The sequence below is a fragment of the Echiichthys vipera genome, assembly GCF_963691815.1.
Source record: "Echiichthys vipera genome assembly, chromosome: 4".
Lineage (NCBI taxonomy): Eukaryota > Metazoa > Chordata > Actinopteri > Perciformes > Trachinidae > Echiichthys > Echiichthys vipera.
In genome coordinates, this window is record NC_139829.1 from 29,313,886 (window position 1) to 29,339,302 (window position 25,417).

The 25,417-nt window shown below is 45.1% G+C and overlaps 1 protein-coding gene across 5 annotated transcripts in view; it reads left to right on the forward strand.

Annotated features, from left to right (window-relative positions):
* fbrsl1 (fibrosin-like 1) overlaps positions 1-25,264 on the forward strand; it is a 295,062-nt gene extending 269,798 nt beyond the window's left edge. For 2 of the 5 annotated variants that reach the window (XM_083912662.1, XM_083912663.1), the window contains 13 exons: positions 7,506-7,938; positions 8,693-8,952; positions 10,715-10,875; positions 14,859-14,909; positions 15,110-15,205; positions 17,305-17,376; positions 17,701-17,730; positions 18,040-18,111; positions 18,850-18,985; positions 19,761-19,844; positions 20,936-21,019; positions 21,852-22,122; positions 22,839-25,264. In XM_083912662.1, the coding sequence (XP_083768788.1) occupies positions 7,506-7,938; positions 8,693-8,952; positions 10,715-10,875; positions 14,859-14,909; positions 15,110-15,205; positions 17,305-17,376; positions 17,701-17,730; positions 18,040-18,111; positions 18,850-18,985; positions 19,761-19,844; positions 20,936-21,019; positions 21,852-22,122; positions 22,839-24,141 (3,053 nt within the window). In that variant the 3' untranslated portion in view covers positions 24,142-25,264. The remainder of the gene's footprint in view (positions 1-7,505; positions 7,939-8,692; positions 8,953-10,714; positions 10,876-14,858; positions 14,910-15,109; positions 15,206-17,304; positions 17,377-17,700; positions 17,731-18,039; positions 18,112-18,849; positions 18,986-19,760; positions 19,845-20,935; positions 21,020-21,851; positions 22,123-22,838) is intronic. The other 3 variants (XM_083912665.1, XM_083912666.1, XM_083912664.1) reach the window with 3 other exon arrangements.
* Positions 25,265-25,417: the final 153 nt, after the last annotated feature.

A 25,417-nucleotide genomic window follows, 5' to 3' on the forward strand; every position in this document is an offset into this window, starting at 1 on the left:
GTTTACCTGACACAGCTCCCTGCCCTCTGCTCCCTCTCTCCTCTCCTCTGCCTTATTAGCTAGCCTCTCTCCCTCTTGCTCCCCCAGCCTGGGTCACTTTATCCCTCACTCTCTTTCTCTCTAATCAAGAATGATGAATGGGATGTAAGGAAGGACAGCAAATGTTTAAGAACCTGATACTCCCTCTATTGTCACTCTATTCCTGCGATGGTGGAGAACATTGCGGTTGGGAGAAAGAGGGGAGAGATTTTGAGGGGCTAAAAAAAGCTATTTTAAATATCCTCACCTCGGTCCTCTGAGTGTGTCATCAGCCTTGACATGTAAAAAAATAAATTAATGTTGCCGAAAAAAAAGGCTTGTAGCTCGTGAGAAGCGCAGCTCTTCTGGCGTCTAGCCATTAGCAGGGGAAAATGGCAGCTCTCGTCTAGTCTTCAACAGCTGCTGGGTCTCCATCTGTAAGCCTAATTACCCAGCAGCACCACAGGAGCAGCTCAGCAGCAAGATCCTCCTATAGAAGAGGCATTGATTACATCAGTGTGTCTATACCAGACAGTGTTTTTCCCCTGGGGGCCTGCAGATATGTGAAACTTAAGCCCAAGCACTTTAATGCACACTGGGGTGCTATCTTTGGACAAATAGTCCACTAAGATTTTACCCTATTGCGTTCAAGCTCCCTGTGGGAGAAATTTCACATGCACTCGAGATCATTTAGAGATACTTGCTACAGTTGGTCAATTCGAAATAGATTTCTAGTGGTCAAACAGTGTTTTTGATATGCATGCATCTATCTTGCATCTTTGCAAATATTATATATATATAGAATATATAAATACTGTATATATATACATACAACATATGTTTTTACTGTTTTTATGTTTATAAATATACAATGAAATAAACAAACATAATAAAAAATTATGTTTTTGTACATATGCATATATATAATATATATTTATTAATTAAATTATTTATCTTTACTGTCTTTGGTATTTTTGTCATATTCAGATGCAATGATGATTGCTAGTTGTTGTTGTTTTTACAGTAATTGCTGTCTGATGCTGTGGTTGCAAACAGGTCGGAAACATTGATTGTTTTTCGTTCACTTTGTTTTCTTCCCTGTGTAGTCTTAAATTCCTGTGACAAGCTGTGGTGTATAATAGGATCTATTTAATGACAGAGAACGCTGAGCTTTGATCCACAGCCCTAGCCTGAATTACGGATGCTTCAACATGTAAAGATGACAAGAAGAAGGCTGAGGTGACTTTCTTGATCTCCGGCAGCTGTTGATAAAGAGATATTTGTTTTAGCCTTGCCACCTACGGAATACAGCCACTTGGAATAGCTAGCTGTCTCTGCATTCTGGACTGTCAAGAGGTTATTATTGACATTATGAAATGGCTGCTATATTTGCATGAAACAAGTGAGTAGCTAAGGTAACATAAACCACAGCTTGTAATACTCATGCTGACAAACCCCTGTATCTGCAAAACACTTGAGGAAAGATATGTTGTTAGCAGAGGTGATGTTCTACCCCTTTCTTGGACTGGACTGATTGCAACGGCTGCATATGTCAAACAGTGAATGAGGTATGGCAAACGGTTAGGAGCTGTCAGCCTCCAATGTTGCTTGCTTTGCTTCTGAGTGGGTAGTGAAAGGAGTGAGATGGAGGAGGAAAGAAAAACATGCAGGCTCTTTCAGCCCACTGTCATGCCACTTAGAATTTGTTGAAGGATTTTCACCCAGCCATTTCCCTTCCATGAGAAGTAATCAGGACAGCACTGAAAGATAATATTATATCCACTTAGAGGCATGTGGGCTTCATGCATGTTCATACATGAAATGAGGCACTGCCTCTTTTTACATTGTTGAGCACTCACTCCCTCCATTTCTGCTTGGACTTGAAGCTTCCTGGCAAAAGCTCCTTGTCTTTGTGTCTCTCACATCTCATTCTTTCACCTTCCCCCTTTCTTTCCTACTCTCCTTCCATCCATTCTCTGTGGATTGTGAGCCAGTTGGTGGGCTAATAGAGGATGCTTTCCTGTGGGGCAGCAAAGTGATACTGTTTAGGCGTTAGGCAAGCTTAAGTAAAGCTGACACGCGACTCGAGAACTACAGCCCACACTGAGCTCTCCAGCAGCCCATGGAGAGTCTCTGAAAAGGTCTTAAAGGTATGGGAGACACAGGGAGGCTGCCACTGTGCTCCCATCGCTGTGCAGTGATGTGGGAAGCCTGAGTCAAGTCCTTTATTAGAAGTGGCAGGCGTTGTCTCCAGTCACCTCGATAATTGCAGCACCACGTCCACTGCCGTAATCAATTGAGACAGCTGCCGCTGCAGCGTTCAAGTCCATCAGGCAGGCGCGTCATGCTAATTAATAAAAGGATAAGGCTAGTGCTTGCAGCATTGCACAAGTAACTCCTGAAGGCTCCCTTCTTTTCAACACAAAATTCATCCTTAAAGTTCAGATCGCCCCTCTTGTTCCCCTTTTCCCTGCCTGTTGACTGTCTGTCCACAGCAGCCTCAGGGTAAGAATGGTCACAAGGGTCTGTGATGGGTCAGTGACAGTGAAAGGGGTCAAATTCTTGGCTGGCAGGGTGGGCCGTGTCAGAGGAGCCATTAGACTTGAGCTTTTCTGTTGAAAGTTCCAAGATGTCCACCCTTTTATTTCGGAAGAGCCCAGTGGCACTGACCTTAGATGACCTGGCTGTGTTCATAAGAAGCTGAGACTGATGGCAGTCACAGAGCACATGAGCTTTGCTAGAAACGGCTCTGCGGGGGGATGGGCACTGATGGAGACTCAGAGCGAGGAACGCTCTGCAGCACATTATAGCCAGGGGTTAATAATGGTTTAACATTGCTTTTGGTGCACAACAGGACCATATATGACACAAAAGGATTAAGACAGTCAACGTTTAGACCTCTGTTGTTCTGTCTCTCTCTTTTCTCTCCAAATTGAAGATGTGTTCCACGTCATTTGCCTCCCTTTCACAACACTGGCATATGTGCCACGAGAGGTGAATGGCATATGTGTCCTGCACCATATGGCTGGTGTTTGAATTGGGATTCGATATGCGCAGGAAAAACTGATTCATCCCGCGGCTTGAGCTGCCAGCTCTGTGAAATGAACATTAGGTTCTCAATTTATGCCTGGGCTTTGACTGTAAACGTGTTACAGCTTAACACCCATCCCCATTCTGCTGTCATCCACTCCTTTTGTCAGCTGCAGCGAAGAGACAGAGAGAAATAATTGAAACGTGCCAGCTGTCCCCACTCTTTAGCTATCTTTGCCAGCTTTCTCCTCGTCCACTCCCCCATTAACATCTCTGAGTGATTTGCAAAAACGTCGCCTTGGCTCCCCTCGTTACCAGCTTGGAGATGCTCGAGGCAGATTAAATAGTGTGAGGGAAAGCAAGCCATTGCAAATTTCTCCTATGATTTTATTATTAGCACCATGATTCAACACCGCTCAGGCCTTCTGTTCCTCTTATAGGAAATCATTTTGTTGAAATCACCTCACCTTCTTTTTTTTTATGACAGAATACCTCACAGCGGTGAAGTGTTGATTGGCAAGACTGCGGTTTCCTGCCTTCTGCCAGTATCTGTTATAGCCATCTTTCACAGTCACTCACTCGTGAGCTTAGCCTTGGCTCTGTGCAGATTGCTTGTCTAGAGAGGTACAAAAACCAAATCATTGTGAGCTCAACCGTCAAGAGCAGCAGAATATTCTGTCAACCACAGCCAGCGGGAGATGGATCAAGGCAGCGTGCATTCACATACCTTCTGCATCCTCCAACGTCTTTCAGCAGATATGCCGCTTTATTTAAATATCTGTCTGTTCATGGCCTTATTTTATCAGTACCTGGACTGTTTATGCTTTGGGAAAGCTGTGAAGGGAGCGAACCGCAGTGTTTGCCTAGTAAATGAGAACACCCAGTGGCCTAAAGCTTCCCTTAGCCCCCGACCCCCCTTGTCATAGGATGAATTTGCATACCCTCGTATCTAATCTAAAAAGGCTTTTTGCATACAGGGTCTATTTCCCTGGCTGTTGTAGATACTGGCCTCGTGGCAGCAGTGAGCAGGTAATTTATGCAACACACTTATTTGCATTCACGGCATTAGTTTGCTGGGGGTTTTAGTTGGAGGCCGAATGAGAATTTTCTCTAGGGCCCTTGTCTCATTCATGAGGTTGCTGGGTCCATTTGCAGGTAGCCAGGTGTGTGTTTAAGTAAAGTGGTTTAAAAAAAAAAGCTTCAAAGTGAACGCTTTTTTCAAGGGCTACAGTTTTGCAACTCAAAGCATTTGAGAGGAAAAGTGTGTGGTGCTGTCCTTCAGGGCCTCTGCCTTGGGTTCTTGACATGGCATGTGTCAACAGACCATGCCTTAGAGGGATATCCTGCTCACAGTGAGGAGCCACGTTATCCTTCACTGAAATCTCTTGGATGATGACATCCAGCCCGTCCTGGTCCAGCTCGAGGCCAATCCATTCCAGACTGGTCCAAGCCATTCAAAGCTGGGCCATCTGCCTGCGTAAAGGCCACACAGGACCAGATCGTTGCCAGCTCTCCAGATGTTCCACAGGGACAAACAGGGTCACAAGTGAAGGATATTGGAGGCAGGAACAGCTGTGATGCGACACTGTGTTCACCCCAGATCGCTGCTGGACACATCATTCATTCCCAGTGGCCTGTTGTCCGTCTGCTGCCTTAGTCCCTGTATCCCTCCTCTCGCCACCCGTCCAACCCCCCAACCCCAAACCCAGGCACGTGTGTACAGGGCAAGGCCCAATTCCCCTGAGTATGCAGGGCCACAGGAACAACTATAAAAAGATCAATACTGGGATGAGATGTCATCTGGTGAGCAGACCTGCCAACACCCCCGAGGGAATGTCCCCGTCCCCCCGGTGCACTAACCAAGCTAACGGGAGAGGTGTGGGGGCCACCCCCCACCACCAGGCTGCCCTCCAACCTTGCCTGACTCACTCACACCATCTGCTCAGGTTTGCGACGCAGGGCTTTAGGACAGCACAGTTTTTGTACAGTCACTTGTATGGCATTTGTTTCACATGACTGCCTGTGGCGTGCCTACTGTTTTCCTCCGTATGTGATTGCAACTAAAGGGAAGTGTGTTATATGTCGCGAGGAAAAGAAGAACAAAACCATGCCGAGTTTGGCAGTTTGTTGAAATGCTTGAGACTCTGGTTGACAGTTGTGATGTTTTGCGGCGAGGGGACATTGTTTTTCGAAAAACAGTGATTTTACTATATATAGCCCTTAGGTGACGTGTGTCAGAGAGGCATCTCTGTCATCTTGTTAGCATTGCATGGTAGTTTACACTCAAAATGGCTGGAAACAGTGAAAAAGCAGTCTATTAGGTAAGACTATTCACAGTAACAGTGTTTTCTACAATCAATTGTTCACGACTCTTGATTTTAGAAAGTGTTTGCTGCTAAAGAGGCTGGAGCTGCAGTTTAAAGAGCTATCACACAATAACTCTGAGAATTAAAGTAACTCGACTACATCCCAGAATGCTGCCATCAGTTCAGAAGCAAATAAGTAATTAAATTGATGTACTCTTTTGCGTGTGTGTGTGCGTGTGCGTGTGTGTGTGTAATGTGCCCACACTGAAAACTTTTTGTGTGTGTCATCTTCTGTTGTGTATTTGTGCATGTGTGTGTGTCTTAGCTTGCAGAGGGATTTTAATGAGGGATGGGTCGGTCTGGGCTGAAATCTCCCTGCCTCCATTAGAATCCATTAGAATCATCATTAAGATAACCCGGCGCTCGCTGTGGCCCTGGCTTCCCAGCATTAGTATTATAAACCCCTCTCTGTCTCCTAGTGGTCGTAGTGAGACTACCTTCAGTATCACTCGCCTCGCATTGTGTCTGGGAGAACAGGTTGCCACGGCAACATCACCCAACGGCGACATTTCGAATGTGGATATTTGCTTCATCGTCTGTGCCTGTCTCTCTCTGTCTATGCCCTCAGTCTTTCTCTTTCTCTCTTGCTTGCGGGGACGAGGGCCTGACAATTTAATCCAAATCCCAGACCCCTATAAATCTGGAGGTCTATATACGCCTGGACCCCGGAATTCATTTGAAAATCGTGACACCTTAGCCAGCCCCGGTTCTCCCATAAAACGCGAGGAGTGAGGGAGGGGGCGCTCAACAAATAAAGAAATAAAAGCTCTGCCCTACCTTTTTATTGGTCTTTTTATGGGTGTTAGGATCCTTGAAAGATTAAGCAGGCTGTTAATAGGGACTGGATATTCCATTAGTGGGCTGCATGTCGAGTTCTCACTGGCTTGACAGCAGCTCCCGGCACTTCTCATTTTTTGTTACCGTCGAGAGTGCCCGTGGAGTTTTTTTAATTGAGGCACTAGTAAGCTTTCTGACTGAAGCACCGCTGCATCTTAGCTGTAGATTAGAGCCGCTTAGAGAGCCTCATCTCCACCAGGCTGTCTTCTCTCTTCCTCTGCCTATCTTTCTCTATCCGTGTGTGAACTGATTTTCTCTGATTTACTATGCATGTGATGTTTCCGTGCTCAAAACAAATTCCACCACTAGCGGCTTCGAAGAGTTCAGAAGCTATAGCAGTGTTTTAGCTATTGTAGTTGTAGCTGTACCATCTCCTCAAATTGAATTTCTTTGTGGCCCGTTTTGCTTTTCTTTTAACTCTGAGAGAAGTAGAAGATCGCCGAAATTCCTTTTCTTTTTCATTAAGATTCATAAGTGCTTTGAGATTCTTTGCATGTTAAAGGTGTCGAGATGCTGCATTTTCTGCCACTTCCATTTCCCCGCTACAATAGCATATAATTACAGTCATTAAATTGCAGCAGCCTAAGTATGAAAAGTCGTTGTTCAGTGGAATGCTGATTATAAAAGCTTCTTGTCTGTTGAAAAGACCCCTGATGAATGGTAAAGACAAAGTGCTGGAGTTCAGAGTGCTTTGCTGTGGTTTCCCAAATCCCCTGAAAGATCAGTGAGGGAGGGTAGAAAGGCGCAGTGGCAGAGAGGCCAAGATAAAGGGCCACGATCTCTCCTCACAGCACAATTGAAACATAATTATTTCATGCCAGATTGTGTGCTCAGCAAAGCCCTGAATAGGGGCCGACATTTAACTTTAATTAGCTGTGATTTATTCATAGTGACTGGATCGCGGGAAGAAATTGGATCATCTGATTATAGTCAAGCATGAAAATGACCTGATTAAACACTTAATGGAACCTATGGGAGAGGGAAACAAGAGGAACCTTGGGCAGAAGATGTCGGGACAGCATTATATAGGAGCTATGTTTTACCCATTATTGATCATGTATATCCTCTGAATACTCACAGTAGCAAACAGCCTGCTCTCCTTGTATCTATTATCTGTGTTAGGCATCAGGTGTTTGAACAGGAAATGGCTTGACATCGAGATGGCCAATACATAATTTACACAATCAGATGAACTATTTCAGGATGGGCTTTACAAATGTTCTTCTTACACTTTGCTGTTTCTTGTCTTCTCAGGTGCGCCAACGAATGAGAGTCCCGAGTCCAAGACTTGTAGCTCAGCCAAAGTATCAGGGCTCCAGCGCAGCCAGGAGCAGAGCATCAGTGAGGTGCCCTTCACGCCTCCCGTGCCCAGCCCCACCCCAGCTTCGGCGCCTACGGGCTCCCCTGCCCCCGCCGCAGCGGCGGCCCCCCCAGAGCCCCCTAGGTTGTGCCTCCCCACCCCGCCTCCTCTCAGTGTCAAGAGGGAGCAGCAACCTCCGCCCCCTGTCCCTACCCCACCCCTGTTGCGGGCGCCACCCCACCCCCACCCCCACCCCCAGCCCCTCCCTCCTCACCCCCACTTTCACCAGGAGCCCCGTGTCTTTCCGCCCCCGCAGCACCACGCACGGCCAGTAATCAGCCACCAGGTGCATCACCCGCTGCAGTACAACAGCCTCCACGACATCAGGTATGTTGTTACATGGTTACGTGTGGTTACAGGTGCAGGGACGTACAAGATCGCAAATGTAAATCAGCTAACAGCTAAAAAAACACTTCTGAGTGTACTCAGTACTATAACTGTAACCCACTAATGCTGTGTTGGTGGCACATTCAGCAGCTGAGATATATCTGTGTAAAAGCACTAGAAATCTGTTGTACCTAATCATGGTGTTACTGCAAATCTCCTTTAATGTTTTCCTGCCAGTCCAGTGTGAACAAATAAAATAAACAAGTTCCAAATTAGTATATTGCAATCCAATGCGACAAGACACTGCACAATTCTACACAATATTGACTGTTTTCATGCTGCTATTGATTTTCCACCACTTGTAAACTTGCATTTACCGGCTGTCAGATTTTCTATTCATTTCTATTCACCTCATCTTCTCAGAGTCTGTCCTCGCCTTCTTCATTTCAATGTCAGAAGTTTTATTGGAAAATCATTCTTACGTTGTCAAAGTAAAGTGTCCAACGTATTCTCAGCTGAACTAACACTGACCTGGAAACAAAGCAAGTGAACACATATATACAACAAATGTACAAACAGATATCACATCTTAATACTGATGCACAAGGCAGTAGTACTTTCCCTGAATGTAGCATACTGCTGCACTCTGACTGTGTAAAATACAGTATGTGTTCATTTGCATTATTTAATTATAATAATAATAGTAATAATTAATAATTGTACTATTCCCCCCTTTGTCTCATTACATCTTCAGCCACAGCAGCAGTCCATTGGGTCTTCACAAACAACACTTGCCCCCGTCCCCTCACCACCACGTCAGCGGGCTCCCATCCTCAGCCCCCGCCTTGCCTCTGTCCATAGCAAATCTCTCTACCTCGCACTATTCCTCCCTACGGAGCCCGGCCCATCGCCATCCGGCCATGTTTGCAACCCCAGCCACACTGCCGCCACCACCAACCTTACCGACCAACAGTCTAGTTGTGCCTGGGCACCCCGCCGGCACCCCCTACCCAGGTAAAGCCGTGCATCTCACTCGGTCGATGGGAGCTTGAGTGCAGACATAAACTCTTAGGGTACATGACACCTTTGTAGGACCAATGATGGCTCAGTATCCGTTTTGATTTAATAAGTTAGTGGTAATATTTATCGTACTAACTGTAGCATCTTTGAATACTGTTGTGCAATCGTATGCATATACACTGAACACAGGCTGTTTCTATAGCGAGATGGCCATTTTATATCCCAGGGTGTGTTTTGTGTTGTATAAGACTTGGCTGCACAGCTCTACTGTATTCATGTTACAATTACAGATCTATGAAAAAATGCATAGGATGCTAAACTACCAATGCATACTTAAAAAAATGGTCTTCAACCTGTAATAATTAGTTGATCATAAATAAGTGTTATATGGTGTTTAAACATGTGCATATGTGATTTGCTGTCCGGGTAAGTGCCCATTTATTACTTTTTTTTACTTATGTCATCATTTATAAAGTGTGGAGTTGCTCCATAGACAATGAATTGGGGAATATGTTATGGGTGATACTGAGAGCAACCAGGGGAATGTTCTGAGTATACGTGGACATTTTCTGTTTCAAAACTCATTTCGATATAAAAAAGAGCACAAACAAAATCTCCAGTTCATTGTCTATGGAGCAGCTCCACACTTTATACTTTATTCTGGCTTTGAGAGAGAGCAGCTCATGTCCAAAAATATTGATTGACTCCACAGAGCTGGGTCTGTCTGACGTTCTTGTCTGTTATAGTGAAGGTTTTCGTTGCCACCGTACTCTACGGGGGGATTGTTGGGTCTATGTAAATCCTTAATAGGTCATGGAGTGTGGTCTTTACCTACTCTGTAAAGTGTCCTGAGATAACTTTTGTTATGATTTGGCATTATCAATGAAATGAAATGAATTTAATTGAATTGAACTTTCCCGGGCCGTGGAAATAACACATTGAAATTCTTGATTTAGGTGATTTTCCCATTTAAATAATAAAAGAAATAATTTTAAACAAGACTTTGCGTCAATCTCAAAATCCCTGTATGTGGCACATGAGATGCTAAAGCTTGTAGAAAGACAGTAAGCCAGACGAAGAGCCCTTTCCTAAAAAGTCAGTGTTATTGTTCTTGTTATAAATATCAGGAAAGCAGTCCAGTTGGCTCTTTAAATAGCCATCACTAATTTGAAACATTCCCAAAGCACCTCACATGCAATTCACTATTGTGCCCAGAATGAAAATAAATCGGATTTAATTGTAAAATCCAATAGTAGGCTGCCTCTCCCACACGTCACATGCTTAAACTCTGTGGTGGGGAACATAATACTTCAGTTTCTAAGATGGACCGTCTTTATTGTGGCTTGGTAATTTTAGAAGGGTGATGAGGTCACCGTACGACTGGAAAATGTCAGCTAGCAACTGGACAATCATCACAGCTGGAGACATCAGCTCGCTGAAAGCAGCACTCTAACAGTCACATTTTTGAAAGATGGTGCACTCAGTCAGCAATCTGATGCGACCTCAACAACCAAAACGATGCTTTCTCTACCCAACAATATGTGATTTGTAACAATTTGACAATGTGTTTTACGATTTCACCAAATCGAGCCATACTGCAATAAAGAAAAACAAATGTCTCCAGTGATGATGGATGTCTCCAAAATATGTAATTAATACGCCAGTTGTGCATTAACTTTCTAATAGAGGGCGAGAGTGTGTGTGTGTGTGTGTGTGTTTTCTGCTGGGATGACTCTTGGTTCTCTCCTGTCTTTAGATACCAGCCTGTTGATATCATTCAACCAACCAATCATGTATTGCCAGCCTCATTCGGGGATTCTGATTGGCACATTGTCACAGGCAACTCTCTTACCACCACCAATGAGTCCCCACGTAGAAAACCCTCACAGCATGAGCTGGAGAAACAGAGAATGCCAGGTGACTATTTTCTCTTCTCTTCTACCCTTGTTGTGAAGACTGACTGGGCGCCCGTGCCTTTTTTTTTCTTGTGTCCCCCCCTTCCCTCTCCCCACCCCTTTCGTTTTTTTTTTGGTTGGTTTTGTTTTGGGTTTTTTTCCTCGCTCTCCTTTCTTACAGAGCATGACCTCCTGAGGCAGGAGCTGAACAACCGCTTCCTGGTTCAGAGTTCAGAGCGGGGCCGGGGGCCGTCCGCCTCACCGCTGGCCCCCGTGTCGCTCCTGAGGGCAGAGTTTCACCAACACCAGCACATGCACCAGCACCAACACACCCACCAGCACACCTTCACGCCCTTCCCCGCCAGTCTGCCCCCGGCCGCCATCCTCACCCCGCCCACCGCACCCCCCATGGTGCGTACCCAGGCCAGAAATGTGAGGATAAGTAAAAAAAATAAAATTAAAATAAAAACTCCCGGAACTTCCCACCCACCCACCTGTCACCCCTCCCAATCTCCTCTTCAATCAATTCCTCCCTTTTTTCTTTACCCCAAAATTCACCAAATATTTCCCGTAGTTAGAGGAACCCCTCCCTTGAAAATTGAATTTGATTTCTGCCTACTGTCCTGCCGAGAAAATCTGAGATCTGGGAGCAACACATCTGTTCTAATTAGGATAATAAGGATAAAATGCTGGCGGACACCTCCCTAAACACGGCAACACACACTAGCACGTTTGCTCGTCCGTGCACATACGTGCCAGTTGCTGCTCAGGTTGGTCAAACCCGACCAGGCACATATATATATACATGCTTTACATGCTACATATACGTATATTTCATGCTTTGCAACTTCTTCATCCCTAGTGTGATTTTATACAACACTGTACCTTTACACTATGCGTCACGTTGCATAGTCTCCATTTTCAGACTCATGGCATGTCAGGCCAACGTAACCAAATTTCATTGAAATGATTCACCCTCATTTAAACTTTGACATAGATTTCGCTGTTCAGCGTTTGCTGAGGATCAAAACAGGGGAATTGCCTGAAGGCAGTGTTTTCAATTGTTTGCATATGGATGTGTTTTAAATGCCTTTGATTGTTTTCACATGCCTGTTCACAAGGAACAACAAAGGCGCCTCGTGTGTGTGTGTGTGTGTGTGTGCGTGTGTGTGTGTGTGTGTGTGTGTGTGTGTGTGTGTGTGTGTGTGTGTGTGTGTGTGTGTGTTTGTGCGTGTGTGTGCGAATGCATTCCTGCAGACATTTATATTATTGTGTGAAAGGTCCTTGCTACGTGGCCGCCATACTTTGCTGATGACAAATTCTAAACCTTCGCAGTCGGCCAAATGACCTCATGCAGATGAAGGGGGGATGAAATCACTGCAAAACTGTTTTGATAATGTTTGTAATTGCTTCCGTGCTTTGACTGCCATCAAGTCTGGCGGGGGGGGTCACACACCGGCAGCCCTCAGATTAGTACAGAGGAAAAAAGGTTATGACTATTCATCCATCATTCCCAATGCTCTGACAGACGATTCAGACAGGGCCTCCATTTGTAGCTCTTTGGCATTAGTCTAATAGATCTAATCCATCATGTTGTGACCTCTGATTAAGAGCCTGTGGTCCCACTAAGTCCCTGCTCCAAGATTACCCCCATCCTGTTCATTAGAAATCAAAGCTCTGGTATTTATGGCATAGTCTCAGATAAGTATAGAGACCGTTTAGAGGGGTTCTTAAGCCAACACACATGTTCTTATCTGCTCTGCTGTTCGTTCCTGACATGGTAGGAATTACATACAGTACACAGTCCGGTCTTTGAAGATGAAAGAGGCCATTTTCCTCATCCCGCTAATGCTGGCATTACGGAGTGAATGATGCACATGCTCTCTCCCCCAAATCTCCTTTTGTGTTTTCACCATGGGTTTTGAGACTGCCATTAATGTCTTCCGCTGTTTGTGTCGCTTTTAATTGAAACTGTGTTGTCATTTAACTTTTGCCTCTTCCCCTCCCTCCCTCCCTCTCTCCCTCCCCTCAGTAATAATGCTGTTTTTCCTCTCTTTGGTGCTTGCTTAGAGAAGCAGCAGTAATGATGATGTCGTGGTTGTTTTTACTGTATTGTCATGAAATGGCAAACCAAGTATGGCCCCAGTTTTGCATACTCTGTCTCTCTCTCTCTCTCTCTCTCTCTCTCTCTCTCTCTCTCTCTCTCTCTCTCTCTCTCTCTCTCTCTCTCTCTCTCTCTCTGTCTCTTATTTTCTCCTGCTCTCTAGACGCCCCATGCCATTTCAACTATGTAACAGTCCTTGGCTAATGGCTGTAATTAATGCAATTATGAAGCCTCTATTTTTGTTTATTGTTCAACGCCCTCAAGCAGCTGGCTTGCCAAATGGCAGTACTGAGTGCCTTTCCTACCCCGCCCCCTTGCCCCGGCTATGTCTTTGGACAAGGAATATCCTTAATTGTTATAAGACGAAATATTAAACTTTAATTAGCCAAAGCTGTTTACTATAAAAATTTGACAGACACCATAAATTACAAGAGCAAGAGTTTTTCTTTTTTCATTTTTACTAGGCCTTAAAGCGTTCATAATCCCTCTCTGCGTGTCAGACATTAAACAGAAATGCAGAGGAGCTGTTTAATGAGCTCAGAAGCTGGCCTGGCGTTTCCTCTCAGTAGGTCTGTCTTTGATTTTGGACCATTATCGCCCGCAAACAGAGCCGCCAACACCATTGCTGCGCTGCAGCCATTTTGCGTGCAGATGTGAATGGCCCTGTTTCACCAGATGGCCCCTGACCCAAACCCTGTCTCCACCAGCCGCTTAGCCAACCCGCTAACTCGCTCCCTCCTCAACCACCCGTGTCGCTGCACACGCGCACACAGAAACACTGATTCATACCCACTCATTTTCCTGTTTTATTTAAACCAAAAAACCTATCCGCCTGCCAAGAGAGCTTTGTGAAAACACTCGCAAAAAGTACCTGCAAATGGTTTGTGTATTTGTGGAAAAGGAATAAGTTACTGTCACTTGTAATTAGCCAGTTCCAAAATAGAGAGCCAGTATTGGCTTGCGAACAGACATACAAAGTCCCCATTCATACATGGGTCAACAGTCTCCGTTCTCTTTCTCCTCCCTTCGCTCCTTCTCAGCGCACTGACTAGATTCCCATGTGTTCAGGACGTGATCGGAGAACATTTCTTTCAAATAAGAACGGAGCTTTTATGCGTCAGATTCCAGTTTAGATTATTCTGGTAGGCATTAGCTCAGCCAGAGAAAAGGTTTCCTTACATCAATTCTGCGTGTCAAGGCCGTCATGCTGATCTGTCCTGAATTAGTTGCTAACCATTGCAAATGTCATCTACTCAATTCCGTGTCAATCATAAAAGACAGACAGCAGGATCTGTTTATTCTCTGCATGATTAAAAGCACAAAGAACTACGTTTTTTTTACGACGTTTTTATTTTGAAATGCGGTCCTCTAACAACCAAAACAAGCCGTTGTTGCTCCGCATACCCCCCCCCCCCCCCCCCCCTCCTATATATACCATCAAAAAAAAAAAAAAAAAGAAAACCATAGCAGTCAAAAGTAATTAGATTCACATTTCTACAAATTTTCCAGTGAATAGAAACAACTGGTCTGGTTTTAAAGTGGTCTTGAGTCTCCAAGCTGGGCCTCCGCACCCAACCTCTGTATGCTCAATTGGAAAATCATGCAGGCTGTCTCCATGTCGGCGGTCTGCTAAAGCGGTCGTATTGTTTGTAATTTAACTGTCTATCTGACCACGCAGTTTAAGTAAACCCACGATCGGTGCAAGCCAGCTGCTTTACTCCAGAGCTTATTATTCTGGGATCAAAACCCTGCCTTTTACCAGTTACAGATGTTGATCGTGTGTTTTGTTATTGTGATGTACTAAAAATAATAAGACATTATTATTATTATAGAAAGCTTTTACATGAAGAATTATGGTAAAGTAGATAATTGTCCTAATTCATCTCTCTCTTCTCTTGCAGTTCGACAAATACACCCCCAAACTGGACAATCCATTCATCAGACATTCAAACGTGAGTTTCTTTTGGTTTTTGTTGCTCTTGGCAAATCAAATCAAATATCTATAGTTTATATTTATATTTGAACGTTGCCATGAGAGCGTTTAGTGCGGCTGTGGTTTCGTGTGTGCTCGAGACCTGTACTGTACGTATCTCTGTGTGATTTTGTTTTATGTCTTTTTTTTGTAACTCCCATCCTCCTCTTTTCTCCCCAGTTCTTCCCTTCCTATCCCCCCACCATGCCAGGCATGCCCCCGCTGCTCCCACACTCAGGACCCTTCAGCTCGTTGCAAGGAGCCTTCCAGCCCAAGGTTAGCCCCGCATTACCGTCCTCGACCCACCATCTACAAACACACAGGAAGCATGGGTTCAAAAGACATCACACAAGCTTGTACACAAGCAAAGTATTTTCAAAGGATTTGAAATGATAACCAGGCTTTTTTTGACTTGCTTTGACATTTGTATTCATCATAAAATTACATTCACTTGAGTAGAGTCCCCTTTTGTCTGTATAAAAACACCTTAAACACACTACTGTATGTAAGAATAATGAAGACTTGCCCGGGTCAAAAAGGCTACACACTATCACTATCACTAAAGCAAATAACTTAGTAACCAGAGACACGATGCTGTGGTTTTTGGAACTGCATATCTGAATATGTGCTGTGTGTCATAGCTTTGAAGGGTATATCCGTAAAAGGAATTACAAGTAAAAGAAAGTCTTGCAGTCACACTACACTTACAGTACTGCACCGCATGAAATTCACTCTGCTGTCTGTCTTGAGTGAGAAAAGCAGCAGAGCGCCGTACATCGAAACCGGATTCTAATAAACCTCACCCCATCCCATTTAAATCCATAAATCCATCTATAATACTGTATCAGACTTAACTGGACCTGAACCAGGACCGGAGCTGCGTGCTGACCCATGCCATGACAGGCAATGCCAAAGATGAGAAAGTGATGTCTGTCTGTTTAGGAGAGCAAAGGAGACAAGATGCAGGGCCTGTGGGGATGCAAGGGATGGGAAGGGGCGGGAGGGTGTGAGTCTGTCTGGCAGTTGCCCAGCGGCTGTGACCCGGTGTAAGCCACCGATCTAAGCTGGCCTAAATCCGCTGGCCCTTTTCCCAGGGGGCTCTGTCATGGAGGGGCCCTTTTGTCGAAGGCCCCTCCAGATGGTTCAAGGAACAGTCTTATGCGTCCAAAGCCCCTGCTAAGTATTCTTGGAGAGGAGCTTGGGGTTTGGGGGGGGTGGGCTTTGGATGTGTGTTTGTTTGTGGGGGCTTATGACCCAGGTCACACCGCAGGATCTTCCTATCCTTGATGCAGGGGGGGATTAATAAGGCCGATCAAGGCACTTGCGCTCCAAAGACTTAGAAAGGAGATGGGAGAGATCAGAGATGTGTTACTCTGGCATGGCTCAGCTCCTGCAGCATCATCGCAGTTTTATCTACTGACGTCAGCCATACAGTAGCAGTCATTGAGGATTAGTGAGCTATAGTGCTACTGAAGGAGGATATAAGGTTAGAGTAGTGATATTATCAATAGCTTGAGGATCTTCTAGAGGTTTTAAAAGAGAATTGATCACATTTCCGTGCCACGGAAGTGCCACTGTTGTACTCCCATGTATTACCTAAACTAGAAAATTACAATAAGGTCCCATATTGTAAAAAGTGAGATTTTCATTTTCAGATCTGTAATAATGAAGAAGCTTGAGGTTCTATATAAATACTGCAAATGCACACAGCCTGTATTCAAATACTGTGCCTTTAAATGAGACGTCAGGACTTCTGTACAGTTATGATGTCACAACTATACTATATAAAGGTAGAAAGTGCAGCTACAGTGCTGTTAGAGTCACTCCCTGGCTGCAATGACAGGGCAGAGTCACAGAGAGCGCAGATGTGGAAGATAATAAAACACTGACCAATCAGAGCACACTGGGCTCTTTAAGGAGGGGGTCTTAAAGAGACAGGCACTAAAACAGAGCTATTCACACAGAGGGTGAATACAGGTATATTCAGACGGACAGTGTGAGAAAAATAATGTGTGTTTTGAACATTAAAGCATGTAAACATGTTCTGGTAGAAACCAAAAATACAAGTATGAACCTGGAAATTAGCCTAATATTGGCCTCCTAATAAGAAAGATGTTCCTTTCTTGCTGAAGATACTCTTAAACACTACTTTAAGATCCCATTTTGAGAATCATTACAATATGTCAAAATACCCCCGTACAGTTTTGTGTATGCCATAATATACATATGAGTAGAATATGGGTAAGATGTTCTACTTCTAAACTGTAAATGTTTTAACTACCGTAGATCTGGTTGATGATCATGTATCTATTTTCCTTCTCTCTCTCTCTCTCTCTCTCTCTCTCTCTCTCTCTCTCTCTCTCTCTATCTGTCAGGCATCTAATCCCATCGACGTTGCTGGACGTCCTGGAGCAGTACCTCACACACTTCTACAGAAGGATCCACGGGTAAGCATCAGGCCGATAGCACCTGAACCAGTCTGCTCTTCCTCTGTGTCTTCTGGTGAAAGTCACACACACACACACAGTATGTGTCTCATAGAGATGTTATAGCATGCATTTGCAATTACATCTTTTTGAGACAGGGCATTCGTCCTCGTGCATCTCTATGGACACAGTTATACAAGTGGTCTGAAAGTAAGAACATGTATTTTTTAGAATGGAAAATCCCGGGGTGAATTGACCCTCCAAACACACTTCAGCCTGCAGAACTGTACATTTTGGCTATTTATCTTTGCTGTTGACATTAACCATGTCTGTTTGTCCATACAGATAACAGATCCATTCAGGACATCTGTCAGGGTAAGTGGTTGCCTTGTCCATCTTTTGTTAAATGTTTCATCTCTCTGGCCAGGCCACAAAGTCTAAAACTGCAAATTCTCCAACAACTCCTGATCAAAGAAATTCAGGGTTTTGGCTGCATTAAAGAATAGCTTTGAGGTCTCTATTGGGCTAAAGTCAGGGTTAGATTTTCTTAATCCGTTGCCTGGTTGAAAATTCTGACGAGTTCCCACTTTGTAGTTTGGCCAGAAAATCTCAATGCCAGAATCCATTTTTAGCTCCTTATAGCAAAGCCAGCAGGCTAACCTCAGTTTCTCTCTAAATTTTTAGAAACCTGGCAAGTGGTGCGCAGTGCATGTCCAGATCGCATGGCAGATCTACCACCACCAGCAGAAAATGAAGGTGCGTGAGATTGATAATGATGTCTTTCAGGAATCTTGCTGTCATGTAAAACCGTACATACAGTATATTGGTAATGGAATACGGAGTTTGGATTGTTACCTGTAAAACCATATATAATCGTGTTACTGGATCAGACCATCTGGGTGTGGAAAGGCAGATGACAGAGAAGGAGCCGAATGCTGTAAAAGTTATTAATGATACAAAATCCAACAAAAATGGTGTCTCTTCTCAAGTGTTCTCTGAGGCTATTTCTCCAATGAGGTTACACGAGTCTCTGTGCGTGGATCACTCCACCTAGAGAGAAAGAGGCAGATCATAAACGGTCACATTTACAGTACTCAGTGACAGAATTAGTAGTTGAAGTAATGGTTGCATTGACATTTGAACACAGACAAAAAATACTCCTCTCACTGACGGAGGATGGTGTGGCCTCGCCATGGAGATCCTCCACTAATGCCTCTGGCCTGGTGGTGTCAGTCCTCCTTGGGCTTTGAACCCCCGTTACCGTGGATTTAGTGTCCCTAATCAGCTTACATATATTTGTTATAACACAGTTGGCCAGAATTGGAGACATGGAGCCATTGTTGATGTATCTGTCTTCCTCTGATCTCTCACCCAGTGTAGCCAAGGCTAAATCCCTTTCACTCTGTCGTTGAAAATGTTTAGTGCTGTCGTCCGCCGACCTAATTGTCTTTTGTCTGTCTCCCTCTCCTTTTTTTCTGCCTCTTTGGACTATAGCAAATGCAGCTGGATCCTCACAAACTAGATATGAATGGGAAATTGGACCTGTTCAGTCGACCCCCAGCTCCAGGCGTCTTCCCGGCCGGGTTTCCGTACCCTCATGACCTGGCACGACCCCTCTTCTCTTCCACAGGTCAGTAGGGCCTCCAAGTACCCAGTGCAAGGGTGATGAACTGCACCTTCCAAGACAAATTAATTAAAACACTGATGTATCCCATTCCCAAAGCCTTCCAATGCCATTTTGTCTTCCTGAAAATGAGCATTTATAGCCACGTCTGGATCTTCCCTTCACCACTGTAATGAAATAGCGTCACTTTTTTCTCTCTCCTCGGATTTAACGTTCACTTAATTATAGTGCTTTTGTAGCAAATGTTTTGCCAGTAAAGGGAGTCAGATATGTCTATGAATATGGATGACTCTCAGTTAGGTAATTGACTGATTTGCCCTGCGTTGGAGGGCAACAGAGAGGCGAACGGCCTTTGACTGGTAATTATGCAGTGGTGTGTCAGAGGCACTGCCGTAATTGGTTCTTTCATTAACAATTCATGCAATATGGATGATGGTAACAGTGTTTTGTGAAAGGGGCCAGCTTGTTGCACAGTAAGGAACTGACCTCAATAAACAAGTATAGACTCACACACAAGCACACAGCAGCTGCAATGAAAGCAACATATAAATGGCTAATTTTCTCAATGGCATTACTCAGCCGTCTCTAAAGTCCTCTCGTTGATGTATATTCAAGTTTGTGACGTTGCTGCAAAAAAAACCCTGCTGCGTCCTGGTTAATCACAGGGGTCAGAAGTGTGATTGTTGATTCATTTTGTTTTGTCTCTTCATGGCTAATTAGAGAATGTCTAACTGTCAAATTGGATAAGAATAACCCCGTTATATGCTCTCTACCCTGATAGGCTCTGGCCACCCTGCTCCCTCTCCATACGGCCACGTCCCCCACCATAGCGGCTTCCTGCCTCCTAGCCATTTGGCAGGTAAGTGTAAGTAACCCCATGTTCAAATTTTTTCATACATTAATCTCCTCTTTCTCTCCGTCATTCTCTCTCTCTTTCTCTCTCTCTCTCTTTGTCTCTTTTACACTCATGTTTTAAACACATAACGATCCACCAGGGTGTCATTTGAAGCCTTGATATTTTTAGTTTCCCGGGTTCATTTTAAGGTTAACGTGGAGTCCAGTCTGCCTGGGTTCATTAGAAAGTCTTAGCTAGCCCGGCATTCAGTCTCTCCTTTTGTTTGGACCAACAATACTCAGTGCAGCAGCATATATGACGCTATTTTTTTTATATTTTTTTTTGTATAAGTAATTCATGGGCGTGAACAGGATTTGTTTGTGCAATTCATTATTTTTCATGCATTCATTTATTCTATCTGAGACACTGTTTTGGTTCAGAGTGGCAAGTTGATTTAATGGAATAAGCCCTTGAGTCAATCCATTTAGTGCTTATGAATACATGGTGCACTGAGGAGGAAGATTTAGCGGACACATTTTTCCTGTCCAGGGAATTCATGTGTGAGGCAGAGGAGATTTCTTAATTGTTGTCTTTTCTAATACATTAACAAGCCCCAGAGCTGAAAATCCTTAAACCCTAATCTGTTGATAAGTCCTGCATATCCTGATGGATTTCTTTTTGCTGAATTAAAACGGGACTGCAAATTACCAGTTGATGAATGTTGCTCACCGACTTCTCAGGGTAAATGTTTGTGTTATTCCTATAAATTTGGAGGCTCTAGCCTGCGTCCATCACACATCGAATCTCTTCTAATTCCCCTGTCCTACCACTGTTGTCTATTTTCAGCTCTGCTCCGACAGCTCAAAAGTAACTTCCCCTTCAAGCAATGTTCTTCCCACTAGCCCCGGCAGGCTCAGGGACACTCCACTCCAGTTAGTGGCAGTGAATCCAGCATCCAGGCAACCTGGCTACTGCAGGATTACCAGACAGAGAGCTAGGGTGGCAGCGCTAAAAAAACAGAGCTCGCTTGTAAGAGAAAAGCCGAGTGGAACGGGTTGGTGTTGGGGTGAGCACCGCTAGCCAGCCCCCCCGTTTGCTAATCCCTGTTTGGCATTTTACAGATCCTTTCAGTCGCTCCAGTTCCTATGGCGGCCTCGGCAACCTTTCAAGCAGTGCCTTCGGAGGATTAGGCAACCCCTCGCTTGGTAAGCGCTGGCCCCCCTCTCCTCCTCCACCGCTCCTCCTTTCAATCCGGCCCCTGTGGCCAGTAACAGAACAGAGCAGGACAGCGTTAGACCACAGGGAGAGCCAGGAGGGGAGGAAAAAAAAGTCAAGACACTTAGCTCTATTTTCTGTGTCAAAACAGCCCTAGCCCATGGAGGCCCAACAAGGCAGCACAACACACCACAGCAAACCTCCTCCCTGCTTCCACTTCATCCACCACCATATCCCCAACAGTCTGGCGTTAGTCTGGCTTTAATCTGGCTGCGCTGCTGCCAACAGGCATTCTCTGGTCTGCTGTTTGGTGGCAATTCATCTATTAATTATTTGACAAGCCCCTTCTGCACCACCATGGAGGGCTTTCTCTTCCCCCCCCCCCCCCCCCCCCCCCCCCCGCCACCTTCTCTCTATGCCTTTCTCTCTTTCTCTTCATCCCTCCTATTTTGTGTGCCAAATCGGTCACGCTGTTGTGAAAATGGATGTGATTGGAATAGACATGCTGTGGAATGCTAAGGTCTCCCTTGGCTTTTCACAGCCCTCAACTCCAGAGGGCAAGTGAGTCTCCCCTGTTCATCCAGTGCAAAAAAGGGAGGGGGAGAGAAGCCCCTTAGTCCAAAAGCAAATGAGTAGTTTTTTTTTTCCTCTGGTGGGGGGAGCCATTAACCTCTAACTCTTTCAAACAGCGTCAGTGAGAGAACCTCCAGAGACAAAAGCAGCTTTTGTTGTTGAGTCTTTCTCATCTTATGTGTCCTCGAGAAGGTTTTGTGCCCAATTAACTTACAGTGGATCCCACGCCTGTCTCCCCCTTTCCTCCAGGGTCCAACAGCATGTTTGGCACTAAGGAGGGGCCAGGAGGACTGCCCACGTTTGGCAGCCCCCACCACGACACCTGGAACAGACTTCGACGCACCCCGCCATCTTTCCCCACCCCACCGCAGTGGCCCAAAACTGCTGATGCTGAGAGAAGCAGCTCAGCCAACAGCCACGAGAGAGAGCGAGAGAGAGAACGGGAAAGAGAAAGAGAAAGGGAGAGGGAAAGAGAGAAAAGAGACTCGTCCATCGGTAAAGAGGAGAAGGATAAAGACAGGTGAGTTTGAGGCAGATGCAAATGAACTTGTCAGGTGTTTTTTGGATGCTATTAGATCTAACTCAGTGAAAATGAATATTTCTTTAATGATGCAATGACGATACACTTCGCTGTATTGTTTCAAAGCCTTATGATTCTACCAAAAAGGTAACTAATCTGATTATACATAAAAAGATGTCCAGGACAGAAATGTTCATACACGTAACAAAACTATCCTCATAAGTATTCAAATATATCATCACAACTCTAAAGACATGATCACAACAATGATCCCTTATTCTGCTAGTATTAGCATATATACAAGATGATTAAATTATGTTTTGACAAACCAAAAAAACACTCGGATCACCCAGATCGGCTCTGGAGACACAAAGATGTACCATCAAAGACAAAAGCAAAAGTGTGACAATTCTCCAGTCCATTAGTCGTATTCCTGAAAACTGAATAAATTGAATTCAAGGATCCAACAAGAAACAGAAGTGAATCAAACAGGCAACAAGCAGCTTTGAGAGGAGCAATCTTTCAAAAACTAATTGGAAGGATCTCTGTGTGGCAATCTAGAAAAACAGTTTACTGTCAAATTTAAAGGCAGTAAACGTTATCAGAGGAAGACAACAGCATGGTAACCCAGATTTTATTCTGAAAATGTAATCAAGGTAAAAACAACCCACCTACATGACTGGCATTCACTGAACTGTTTTATAATGTCATTACAGGGATTCTGTGGATCGCAATCGCCACTCCAACCGTTCATCTCCGGCCTCCGCGCCAGTCAGCTACCAGATTAGCAACCTGATTCGCTCAAACAGCCAGAACTCCTGTGATTCGGGTCGACATCACAGTGGGAGTGTCGATCGGATCCGTGAGGCAGAGAAGGAGCTGCTGGAACGGCACAGAGAGTCTTCCGCGCTGGGTGACGTGAAGGTTAAGGAGAGCCGCTCGCCTGGCAAGGAGATGCTTGAGAGGAGGTCGTCAGAAGACTCAATCAAACCCGCTCACCGCTCTCCCTCCCCATACTCCAAGGCGGTGATCAATGAGCAGGGCATGAAGATGGCAGGTGGGCCCCCGCCTACACTCAAGGACAGCGATAGGAAAGAGCCCCCACCTGCAGAGCTCCTCCACAAGGTGAAAAGTGACATGAAGATTAAGGAGGAGAGGAAGGAGGAGCAGGAGGTCATGGTGGTGAGTTCCGAGCCCGCCCCCCAACTACAAGCCCAAGCTCTCCCTGCTCCCATCAGCCAGCCTATAAATCCGCACCACCACCATCCACCTCTGTCCCACCAGCCCCCTCTTCCTTCACCGCGTGGCAGTGACATTCCAGCACCTGGCATGCACGGTGTCCCCATGGCACACTCTCTGCCCCTTTCCATGAGTGCCATGCCCCAGATGGGCAGCCTCAATGTGCTAGACCGAGCACGCATGGCTCCTTTCATGGGTGTGAGCCCTCTGGCAGGAAGGGAACGCCTGCCCCACCCGTCCTTCCCCTGGGACCCACTTAGAGAGGCCTACCGCAGCCTGGACCTGCAGCGGCGCATGGACTTCCAGCTCAGGGCTGAGCAAGGACATCGCTTCCCCAGTGTGTACGAACAGGAGCGGGCCTACCGCGAAAGGGAGGCTCATGACTACTCTCATCACGAGCACCTGCTGGAGGTGCGCAGGGAGCACGAGAGGATGAGACAGCAAGCGGAGGAACGAGAGCGCCTCCACTTGAGGGAGGAGCTGGACCGAGCACGCCTCCATCAGCTGCACCAGTCTCCCATGGAGGGCCATCTACCCCATATGCCCCCCTTTATGCCCCACCTAGGTGGCATGCCCTACCCTAGACTCAGCCCCTCCACAGGACACAATGGCCCTCTGAACAGAACGCCCCCTACTGCCGCACTCAGTGCGCCCCCACCCCTCGTGCCAGCCGGCAGTGCCAGGCCAGCCTCACCCAGGAGGACTACCCCCCTCACGAACACCCAGGACCCACGAGACTACTCCCCATCGCGCAACCCCAAAGAGGTAGAGGCTCGGTAGCTTCTGAGTGCACAAAGTCTAACTAGACAAAGTCACAAGCCCCACTCCCCTAATCTGAAATCTCTTTGTGAACAAAATGCACTGCTCTTCACCAGAGAGGGCAAACCTCCCTAAGGGAAAGGGTATGATTGTACAAAGTAAAGGTGTGTAAGGCTGATTAAGCACATGCCATGACTTTATTTTTAGTGGACTGGAGGTTGAATAATGTCGGTAAAGAGAACATAAATATGTGTATGTTTATATCCGACTTAAATATTTGATAATTATTAATATATTAATCAAATACCTTTTTTCAGCTTTGTGCGAAAAGAGAGGTCCTGAAAATGAGTTTGTACATTTCCTATCCTTGTTCCATGTATAGATATCATTTCTATGAATTTTATGTATTTTGTGCATTAGTCACGCCTTTTACAATATTTATCCCAGCTGATTGTGAGACATATCCATTATGACCCACTGTAAAGACTGGATTTGGTTTCAATCTTCAGTAATTTAACCTCATGGTACCAGGATATCCTCAATGATGACAATGTACAATGTTACACGACTGATCTGTTTTGTTCATTTGTTTTGCCTTTGAGATATGCAGATAAATATATATTAAGAGGTCTTTGTTCGGTCTCTGTAAAGTAAACCGATGTAAATAACTTGTTAATATTCCTTCGCTGCAAAATGACTGTGTAAATTTATTAGTCTTTTTAACCATTTCTAGAAAAACAAAATTAAATGAAACATGGGGACTCATTTTCCCTGTTGAATATCATGGCAACAGACAAGCCTGGCCAATGGATGAGAAGTACGACGGGAGGGTGTTGTAAGGGGGCCTGGAAGGATCATCTGCAATCTATGCAAAGCAGCACACAGCACCCTAATGAAGAGATCACCCGGAGGGAGCGGACGATACCGGTGATACTGAGAGAAATTTGGATTAACACATGTTTATAAATAATGATGGAATTATTGAAAGACTTCCAAGTCAAAAACTGGACCAGCCCCAGACAGAACCGAAGGACACTTTTTAGTGGGCGGCAAAAAGGACTTTCTCTGTCAACCTTGTGGTGTTGTGCAGTTGTTTTTCTTAGACTCTTGTATACAAAACAAGTAGAGTTTTAGGCGTGCAAAAAAATGAAAATGAACATTCTTGGTTTAAAATGTACGGAATAAAGTTTGGACCTAATGTCATATATTTGCTGCTTGTTTTTCATCCTGGCACTCGTTATCAGTGCTGACTACGAGTGCTGCATTTGTCTGTGAGCCAAGGCTTCGGAGCAGAATG